At 52.5% G+C, this 11,216-nt stretch overlaps 1 protein-coding gene across 2 annotated transcripts in view; it reads right to left on the bottom strand.

Annotated features, from left to right (window-relative positions):
- Window positions 1-261: 261 nt before the first annotated feature.
- The window catches only part of TYMP (thymidine phosphorylase), a 150,303-nt gene continuing 139,348 nt past the window's right edge, over window positions 262-11,216 (bottom strand). For both annotated transcript variants that reach the window (XM_063926644.1, XM_063926645.1), the window contains 2 exons: window positions 9,646-9,786; window positions 262-636 (listed from right to left, as the gene is read on the bottom strand). In XM_063926644.1, the coding sequence (XP_063782714.1) occupies window positions 443-636; window positions 9,646-9,786 (335 nt within the window). In that variant the 3' untranslated portion in view covers window positions 262-442. The remainder of the gene's footprint in view (window positions 637-9,645; window positions 9,787-11,216) is intronic.

The raw sequence follows: 11,216 nt of genomic DNA, 5'->3' as shown, positions 1-11,216 counted from the left end.
GCTAATCTTTCGTTCGCAATTCTGCTAAGCTAAGATTCACTCCCAGAGGGCGGCGGCTTAGCGTGTGCAATGCTGCTAAAAGCAGCTAGCGAGCAAACAACTCGGAATGAGGGCCTTTGTTTTCTCTACATGCCTTAAGCATCCTTTTCCAGCCAAACATTATTACCTTTCTAAATCAGAATCACGCCAAGTACTTATGTTTACTCCCATGCATAATAAAATGTGGAAACAAAAATGTGTATAAATGGTTATATGTTTATTGCAAATTGCAAAATAATGATAATGGGCAGTTGCAAGCAATTTTAATTATTTGTTAAATATTCTGTATTGTCTTACTACTATACGTATTACTTTTAAAAATGACATATTCATTTTACACTTAATTTTCATTTGGGTTTGTTACAAAACTCTTTACATCGGATAAAATATGAAAAATAGGTTCTCAGATAATCTCCCGCTCACTACGGACAGTGGCACCAAACTCTTCTTTACTGCCTTGGGAATGGATGACATCCCTGATAAGAGATAGAGGTGTAAAAACAGGACGATCTGTGATACAAAGAGCATTCTGTAGTGTCTGCCTGTGGTTGTCCTGAAGAGGAGGATTGTCATAATGAATCCTGATCCATGGTCTTCCTGTGGTAGGGAAATACAGTAAATGAGATGCAAGTTAGAGCTTTACTTCTGCATCAGAAGGGCAAACTACGGGCTTGTCATATTTACACAAATACACTAAACATCCTAGTGATATTTGGTGGACCCCCTTCTTTAAAGTAAACCTTCATTACCTTCACAACCAGAAATAAAGACATGGAGACTTGAATTTTGGCAGAAAAATTGCTAGCTATTTATTTGTCCCTAACCAATAGCAAACCTGTAAATATAAATTTTTATTAAGATGCCGATCCAGCCGGCATATGGTGGCAGCAAAAAGAACGGCTCTATTAACCTAAATTAACCTTAAATTACTAAAACTTCGAAACGATCCTAATTTTAATACAACCATCACACACCGGTAATAGGTGACAACTCAACCCCCACAGTGACTACCCACCGCTCCTGGGTGCCCTGCCGCTGCCTTCCCGGACGGGTGGTCAAGCGGCCAATAAGTCGATGGAGGTGAGTGCACCTAAACCATACTAAACTGTAAAACACTACAGTTTACCATACAAATAGAAAACAGCCGTTCTTTTCCGCCAACAGCGAAAGACTCATCCCCAAAGTCTTCGCACCGCCACCATAACCTACCCTAACTCCTGCAAAACGAAACCAAGATCCTCCAGGAACAACATCATCCCCTCATTGGATAGATGTACCCCATCAGGCCGGAAAAGGTGGCTGTCTCTGAACCGAATCCTAGGGTGGCGAACCACCCTCCCTCCGTGGGACAGCACCCACTTCGCCACCGCCCCGTTCACCTTTTTCCGGGCCTCATCAATTTGGCGACCATCCGCCACACCCTTCCAACTCAACCTTGGCACCATCAATGAAAAAACCAACACACAATTGGTCCATGCCGCGGCCACACTTGCCAGATCTTGTATCATGGCCCACCGCAGATCCAGGGATGTCCTCTTCCCCAGGTCGTTGCCACCTAGATGGACAACCAAGACCCTAGGGACTCCATGCTTGCTGGCCTGGCTAACTAGCCTACTCTTCAGCTCGCTCCACATCATCCCTCGCCAGCCAAGCCATCTAACACCCTGTGCTCCAGGCAACGCCTGAGCCCCCTCCGATGCCACAAACTTGACCGCCCAGTACACATAGGAGTGGCCGACCACCCAAATAGCCAAATTGTCTTCAACCCAACCTGAAGGGGAAAAGAGGGGTAAAATTGATTACTAAAGCTTCATTAATTGCTTTCACCTAAAGGATCTGCCAAAAAGAAAAAACTTATAGATCTCGCTATTGCAGCAGTCAGGGCCTAGCCGATCTGCACCATGCTTCCTTGCCAATCTGAAGCGAACATAGACACACAAAAGGGAAAGTTCAAAATAAATTCAAACGAAATTAAAAGGGGGGGGGGGGGGTATAAAATGGGAAACACATGTAATAACTCAGCTGGAGGTGAAAGCGTAAAGACCTGCTGAGGGACTCTGATTAGAACAGATTAGCCGAATTGTATATTAGAATTCAGTCCGTCAAGTCAGGCAAAAAATCGCAAAATAACTCCAGACCCCCGCTGCCGACTCATGCCAGCAACGACGAGTAGCTAATCCCTGAGTAGGATAAAAAGGGGGAAACCAACAGACGCACAATACCATAACTTACAGAACTGTAACAACATAATACAAACGCAAATAAACAGAGCGCCATGCGCAATCCGCCTTCTCATGCCACGGGGCGAATATATCGTCTGTAACTTGACGACTTCCATCGCCCCACCGCCTGGATTTCAGTTCTGGACAAACCCGCTGCCGCAGCCGACGTCGCAGCGCCTATTCGAAAGGAATGGGTACCGAACGCAGCGGGTGGGAGGCCCAAGCCTGTCAAACAACGCCTCAGCATCCAACGAAACTGGTATTTCGTCACCGGCAGCCCGTCATAATGCAATAGCCATGACCCCCTCCTAGCAGGCCGCACCGCCACATATTGCACAGCCAGACCTACTGGGCAAACGCTCTCCTCCTGTGCCGGAACCAAAGTGACCCAGCGACCTCTCCCCACTTGGTCCGTCTTAGAGCGCCGCAATCTACACAGCAAGGACCTCTCACCCACTACCACGTCTCCGAATAGCATGCGCGAATCTGCTCTCTTGGAAGGCGCTACCAACTCCGATACCCTAAAGGCCCCGTGGTAAGCCATTGAGAACGCCAAACTGAACAAAAGCGTCTCAAACCTGGACGACGCGACTCGCCCCACCGCCGCGATGACGGCCGGCAACAAAGCCGCATCGATGGGCCGCCTCCCATCTGGAGGCGTCGGCGCTACTCGCGCCCACCCTTTCATAGCCTTCCGCAGAACATCGCTTTTTGTCACATCGGGGACGCCCCGCAGCTTGCAGAAAAACGAGACTCCAGCCAAGTACCGGGATACCACCGCACAGGACCTACCGGAAACATACAGCTGCCAAATAAAAGAAAGCATCAGCCGATGCCTGCTCTTACCTTTCTGCTGACGACCTTGGACAAACTCCTCCCATTCGTTCCAAGCTTGTCCGTAAGCCTTGAGCGTGGCTGGCGCGACTGACCGCAACGCTAGACCCTCCAGTCCGGCCCGATCACCTGCCAAACATAACCGGGACAATGAAAACCTTGCTCGTCGGCCTCGGGTGCCAACAACCAAAACCTCTCCCACTGTCCTCGCGACAAAGCGTCGGCAATTCCATTCTCCAAACCGGGCACATGTTGCGCGCGGAACCACAGGTTCCTGCGCAAGCATGTCAAAAGCAATTGCCCTAGCACCCGCAGAACCACCAACGACTTTGCCCTCTGGTTATTAATGGCATTCACCACGCCCAGATTATCGCATCTAAACATTATGCTGCGATTAGCCAGCCGATCGCCCCAGACCTCCAACGCTACCATAATGGGAAAAAGCTCCAGAAGCACCAGATCTTTTGTTAGACCTTCGCTATGCCATTTTTGCCGGCCAGGATGCCGCGCACCAAGATCCCTCCAGAAAACAACCGAATCCAGAGGCACCCGCTGCGTCGGTGAACAGCTGCAACCGCTCGCTGTCCACCGCTGGCGCTTGCCATATGCACACCCCGTTGAACTCCTCCAGGAACGAGGCCCATATGGCCAAATCCCTTTTTATTTCAGAGGACAAACGCACAAAGTGATGTGGCCTGGCACACCCCGCCGTCGCCCTTTCCAGCTTCCGGCAGAAAACCCTGCCCATCGGTATTACCCGACAAGCAAAGTTCAACATGCCCAGCAAGGACTGCGCCTGCCGCAGCGTGACTTTACGCGACCCTTCGAACCGGCAAATGGAGTCGCGGAGCTTCGAAACCTTGTCCCGGGGCAGCCGACACTCTCCCGCCACCGTGTCAATCTCAATCCCCAAAAATGACAAGCATGAGGCCGGCCCCTCTGTTTTTTCCACGGCCACGGGCACACCGAAGTGGTAAAATAGAGCTCGGATGCTAAAAAGCAAGTCCCCGCACCGCGTAGCATTAGCCGGACCCGCACACAGAAAGTCATCGAGGTAATGTGCAACCCCGTGACCACCTGACGAAGACTCCACGCACCAATGAAGAAACGTGCTAAAACGTTCGAAAAATGAGCATGAAACGGAACATCCCATCGGCAAACATTTGTCGATGAAATACTCCGCTCCAATCCGGAAACCCATAAAACGGAATGAGTCCGGATGCAACGGCAATAACCTAAAAGCTGACTCAACATCAATCTTAGCCATAAGGGCCCCGGTCCCGTAGCTGCGGACCATCTCTAGCGCCTCGTCGAATGACTGATACACCACCGAGCAATGAGCCGGCGGTATTGCGTCATTGACCGACGCCCCTAACGGGTAAGAAAGATGCTGGATGAGCCGGAAAGCGCCTGGAGTCTTCTTAGGAACCACCCCGACCGGAGAGATGACCAAATCATCCACCGGGGGTGACATAAACAGTCCCTCCATCCTGCCCAACCTGACCTCCTTATCCACTTTCTCCCGAAGCACTCCCGGCAAGGCTCGGGCAGATTGGAGGTTCCTTTGTGCCCGCACGGACACCTCACTCGCAACAGGCAAGCGAAAACCAAACTTAAAACCGTCAAACAAAAATTTTGCATCCTCTCTATTCGGATACAATTCCAACCACCAGCCCATAGTCCCCAACTTAATTGGTGTTGGAGCTCTGCGGAGCGGACCCGTTCGCGGCCTGCTTGGGGTACGCTTGCTTACCCCGCGCTCCCTGTCTACCGCCTTTGAAACAAGAGGAGGCTGGGTGGGATCCACCACACTGCAAGCAGGAGTGACGAAAACGACACTGCTTGCCAAAGGAACATGTTCCGCTGTTAAAAGCGAAACACTTTCCTCTCGTGGCGGAACGCCCTCCTGCCCGGCTGGCCGATCCACCTGCCTTGGCAAATCCGCCGTCCACGCCGGACGCCTGGGCTGATGGCCCCGCGCGTCGCCCATCCGTCCCCTGTTTCCGGGGTTCCTCCTCCTGTTGCGAGGCCCGGGTTACTTTGAGCCAGACCTCCACATCCTTAAATCCGAAGTCCATGACCCGCAAGCCATCCTGCTTCTCCCGAAACTCCTGATCATACCGACGCCACTCCGAGCCCGAGGATGTGCGCTGCATGTCGTGTACGAGATGCAGATACCGGATTACATTCATGTGCTCCTCCGGCCTATCCTCCAAGTAGCATGCCGCAAATACGCAGAACCCGGCCAGCCAATTATCGAAGGACCGGAAAGCCTCAGCCCCCATGCCATTCTTTGCGGCCGCTGCCTTATAATCCTTCTTCATGGCCCTTGTTAAAACGAAAACGTCCACGAAGTCACCCCTACGAATCTTCTTGCGGCAGCTATCCCGCAGCCCCCGCATTACTGCGGTGTAGTCGCAGCGAACGACCCCGGGCAAATCGCGGCGCTTCTTGGCCCTACGAGCTTCCTCGCTATCCCGCTTACGCCTCTTCTGCTGCTTTGCCGCCCGCTTGGCGAATTTCGTCGCCCTCTTCCTCGCCCTAGTAGTGCTACTTACTTCGGACGCCTGCGACGACAAGGAAGATGAAGAGGAGGAAGAAGAAGAGCTGCGCGAACTAGAGCTTGCGGAGGACCCCGATACTGACTGCACCACCTCACCTGATGCTGTCGACTGTTCCGACATGGAATCCTCCGGCGCGTCAACCTCAACGTCTTCATCCATGAAGCCTGCCATCCCTTCGTCCTCGTGTTCTACAAAAGACAAAGAAGAGGGGGACCCGGCTCGCACTCGCGGCGCATGCCGAGCCCCACGAGCGGGGGGCCCTGCGCCCACGCGCCCCTGCCCATCCCGTCCTTGCCCTAGCTCCAATTCCACAGCGGCTGCTCCAAGCTCCCGGCAGGCGCGGGCCACCCGCTGCGCTGCTGAGGCTCCCCGCCTGCCGAACCCGCCTGCCTCCGCAGACGCGCCGGAACTTGCTGCCACCGCGGCCCCAACGCCTCCACCACTGTGGCCAGGGCCGACGCCAGTGCCCCGGGAGGGTTCCGACCGCCGCGAAAACCGGTAACGGACCCCGAAGGACCCCCGGCCAGCGCCCGGGCGCGATCCCGCGCCCGCCGCCCGACGGTCGTGCTCCCGGCACCCGACGTCCGCCGCCCAGGCGGGAAAGCGGGGGCACCCCTGTCGGAACCCCCACTCTCCCCATCAGAAAACGCCTCCTCCCCATGGAACTCAGAGTTATCCCCCGAACCTGGGGAGGAGCCGCCATCCTGCCACGCAGCGCGTGCTGCGGCCCTCCGGCCGCTGACCCATTCCCTGCCGCCCCTCCTCCCCCGGAAGCCACTGTATTCTGGCTCCGGTGAAGTATTTTGGGTAGACAGGGAGGGCCGCGGTGCTGCTGCGCGCGGTCCCGCGCGTACAGCACCGCCCGCGGTGGGCACGCGCGCACGCGCCCCAGCACCGCTCACTGAAAGGACCTCTTGCCCCTGCCTTGGTCTCTCCTGCCCAGCGCTGCCTTCAACTGACATGCGCTGCACCCCCCTGTCCGTCCCCCTCCCCCGGCCCCTGCCAGCCCCCGGCTGCCGGGGAGCTATGAGAGGGGACAGAAGCGCTGGTGATGTCCCTGCGCGCCCCCGTGCGCGGTTGCGGCCACTTGCGGTGAGCGCGGGCACGCGCGCACCTCGTGCGCGCGTCCCACTGCCGCCCGCCGTGAATGTCCCAGCCGCCGCATCCACTGCAGCCGCCGCGCGAGGCTCAGATACAGGCCCCGCGCGGCGGACAGGCGACCTCTGTCCGGCCCTCTCCCCCTGCCCGGCACTTCCACTCGGCCGCGGCAAGGGGGGGGGAGATAGAGGCCGGGTCTGCCCGCATCACCTGGCGCCCGCCGCGGCGCGCGGGCGCCCGACGCCGACACTGCCTCCGCTGCACCCGGAGGCGAAGGCCGAAGTCCGTCAACCCCCGGGCGGCCTGGACGGACCTCCGGCGCCCCCCGCCGCCCGTAACTAGCCGGCAACGCCTGCCCGGCCCCAAGCGGCGAGGCCGATCCGGCCCGCCGAGTCGCTCTCCTGCCCGCGCCCGTGGAGGCTCTGGGGGACGGAGCCCCGTCCCCCAGGCCAACCACCCCTTCCCCTGGCTCAGCTCCACCGCTAGAACCGCGGTATCGAGCTGGAGGCCCAGCGGAACGGTGAGGGCGGGCAGACATGCTGACACTGAAGGATGGCACTGGCAGGGGGGGGGGACACAGCAGAATTGCACCCAAAATTACCACAAAATATGTGTGGACAATATTAATGTCTGCACAGCAGTATGCTGACACTGAAGGATGGCACTGGCAGGGGGGAACACAGCAGAATTGCACCCAAAATTACCACAAAATATGTGTGGACAATATTAATGTCTGCACAGCAGTACTCACCAAGGCAAAATCTCCACAAGAGAGATCTAAAATGGCCTCACCTTTCTTATATATCACAAACCCTCCCCTTCAAAAAGGGCTGTACTTTCTTCACAGCTAGGTCCACCCCTCACCAGATGTTTAACTCTTTCCTTTCCTATGCAGTCAATTCTCTCTCCAAATACACTCAGTGGTCACTCTTACATACACCTGTATCGCTTGCTTGTTGACGTAAATATCTAATCAGCCACTCGTGTGGTAACCAATACAATTCATACTATAAAAGCATAGTTAATAGACTAAAAGGGAGATGCACTAAGTAGTGAAAAGGTGCAGAGAAGTGAGCCAGTGGAGGAGTTGCCCATGGCAACCAAACAGCTGTTCTGTATAATTTTATAGTATGCAAATTATAAATGTTACTTCAATGCTGATTGGTTGCCATTGGCAACTTCTGCACTGGCTCACTTCTCCACTCTTTTCACTTCTTAGTACATCTCCTAAGGCTGGCATTGAATTATCCATGGTAAATTACCATGGGTGAAAAAGAGAGGTAGCCTTGGTCTTTAACGCCCATTGCTATTCAATTGCCCGCCCTTTTTCATCCTGTTTTGTTCCAATGGTTCAGGCTGGTAGTAGTGTAATGGTGTGAAGAATATTTACCCCTTAATGCCAGTTGAGTATGGCTAAAATTCCACAGTTTACCAAAGTGTTGATGGTGATAATGTGCACCCCTTTATGGCTACAATGTACCCGTCTTCAAATGGCTACATCCAGCAGGATGATGCACCTTTACAGGAAACATAAGTTATCACAAGCTGATTCCATGGACATGACAATAGGTAGAGTGTACGCCGATGTCCTCCACAGTTACCAGATTTCACTCATTAAATCTGCAGCAACTATGTGATGTTATCATGTCTGTATAGACCAAGGGAGAGATCTATGAAACCTTGGGGAGAGGAAAAGAAAAGATATAAAGTACCAACCAAACATTTCACAACCAGTTGTGAATGTTCCACTAGGCACCTGAGACACATGCCTAGGGGTGATACTTGCTGGCGGAGGCATTGGCACAGCATGCTGGGCCGAAAGTAGGATTTTTGCCACCCATGGCAAGGCAGTAATTTGGCGTGCCTCCCTCTGCAATCCTTTTTTTGCCTCTTCTCTAGCCTCCCTCATCCCCACCCTCCTAGTTGCAAACCTGGCCAGGACATGGACCTAAGACAGTGGCAGCTACCAACACAGACACTACAGCATGCACATATGTGCTGTGGCGAGAGAGCCATGTTTACAGACACACACATAGAACCTACATTAGCTTTCTGCAGTGGGGTGGGGTGCAGGTCATGCACAAATGGGTTCCTAAACGTCCTGGCCAGCTCCTGCTCCCGGCAACTTCCTAGTCCTGAGAAGGCACTGTGCCTGTTCTGAGGAGGACAAAAGGCTGGGGTGTAGGGGTGGGATTCAAATAAAAAAGCAAATTGCAATGTTGCTGCTTCAAGTAGCCAGAGATTCCCCAGATGGCATGATGGAGTGTCACTGCCAGTCAGCCCGTGGGCAGCATGATGGAAGGCAGGAGGGAGTGTCGCTGACTCGCTGCTGAGGCTGTGAGGCTAGAATATGCTAGTGGCACTTCTGGAGGGAAATGCTGAGATGCCCCACTTCCTGTTCCTCCTGCGCTGGTGGATGCAGGCAGCAGTATTCCAGGCTGCGGGATGATGAGATGTGGGAGGAGGGGGGGGGAAGATGGCAGCTATTTAGCAGTGATAAGGTGATTGCTAAGGCAACAAGAACAGAGATGTTACACAAGCTAGAGCCACGAATGATGATGCAGTGGGGGAAAGATCGACTTCACACTGCCAGGAGAGGAGGAGCGGCCAGTTCAGTGTGTCGGAGGAAGTTGTCTCTCCCCTTCTCTCTCACATTTGCTCGCTTCCTGCAAGTGCGGGAGGGGGCAAAGACACTGTGGGCGTGGAGGCAAAAAACGTTTCTCTGACTCAAGTGAGACCCAGAGAAAGTGCCCATATCGGCGTTCGGGTCACATGCTTTCAACGGATATCACAAATGTACAGTATATACATTATATATGCATTCAAATCATGCAATAATTGACCCTCTGATAAACACTTAAGGAAACACTTAGGAACATGTGTCCTACCTCTCTCTACATGCTGCCCTACTCTCACAAGAAGTTCTGCTCCAATGCTGTGGTTAATGACATCTGTTGCTTTGCTTCTCCCAGCTCCAAGTGCATTCAGGATTTCGGCAATTGGTCTGGCCTTAATCAACTCCACGGTGCCTATAACAAAGCAGATGGTGTGAGTCTTACCTTCAGATGCATCTCAAATACAAATCAGTGGTGTCTCTATAATGGGTGCAAGGTGTGCGGTGAACACAGCCACTGGGTCCAGGGGGGCACACACTGCACACCAGGCACCCATTGAATACTTATCCCTCAAGTCCCGCGTTGGTGCTGCACAAATCACTGGGAATATGGTGCATCACCCATTTTCCCGCCGTTTCACGCATGCACGTAGGAAAATCACCAGGAAAATGGCTGCCATGCGCACTAGACTCTGGCAGAGAGCTAGGGTCTCTTAATGACCCAAGTGCTCAGAGTCTACTGCACTGCTGGCTAGAGAGTAGGGGGCCCAGACGAAGACTGCACAAGGGTCCCCTCCTCTCTTAAAATGCCCTGATGCAGATCTACATCATTTTGATATTAACAAGAGCAGTCCATATATTAAGTTATGCAACAAAATAGAGGTAGGCAGGTGGTCCTTAAAAGAGTTTTCCACCTTATATAAGCTCATTACAACATTATCCTGAAGGTATGTTGGCATCCAATACCACCTACAGTGAAGTTTATTTTGTCTTTGGTTCTTATTACATCAGAGTGATTCCTTACCAATTTAGAATTCTAATCTCACCTTCTAATTGGGTGCGGATTATTAGATCTACACTAAAAAAGTCTACAGTCAACAGGTCTACCGCTAATGGTAGACAGGCATTAGGTCGACAGGGTCAAAAGGTCAACATAGAATAGGTAGACGGTAGGAAAGGTCGACATGATCAAAAGGTCCACATGTAAATGGACGACACAAAAAAAGGTAGACAGAATTTTTATTTTTATGGGGGTGTTTTGTCACTTTTGTGCTACAAACAAGCCCCATTAATGTACCACGTCCCCTCGCATGGCAAGCTAGGGCACGGTTCCCAATCATTCCCAATCATATCAGGCATTCCCAATCATAGTCAACGTGGATGGCAAAGTATGAAAGTTGAGCAAAAAATGTAAAAACTTCTGTCTACCATAAGTGTGCCGACCACTGTCATGTGGACATTTTTTACTATGTCGACCTTTTGACCAAGTCAACCTTTTGAACTCAAAACGATAATGTCTATATAGATAAACAATTCAGAGAGTGCATGGATGCAGAAAAAAGAATGACAATTTAATATAATATAGAACAATTAAAATGCAATATTGCTATATATTAGAAACATATATCGTAATAACCGCACTAACCGCACTGGAAGCGGCAGGGCAATACATCTGCTCCGGTGAGATACCATCTTTGTCGGATAGCGGTGGGGGGTTTGCAGCCTAACCACAGGCTGTGGGAAGTACCAGTCTATTCTGCATGTTTAAACTAAAGAACTTCATCATCTCCGTTTAAGAGGATATAAGTGGACCTGCTACGGTTCTATTGTGGTATTTAAGCATTA

The sequence above is a fragment of the Pseudophryne corroboree genome, chromosome 6, assembly GCF_028390025.1.
Source record: "Pseudophryne corroboree isolate aPseCor3 chromosome 6, aPseCor3.hap2, whole genome shotgun sequence".
In the NCBI taxonomy this organism is placed as follows: Eukaryota; Metazoa; Chordata; class Amphibia; order Anura; family Myobatrachidae; genus Pseudophryne; species Pseudophryne corroboree.
The sequence above is the reverse complement of the archived record's forward strand: the minus strand, read 5'-3'. Positions and strand labels throughout refer to the sequence as shown.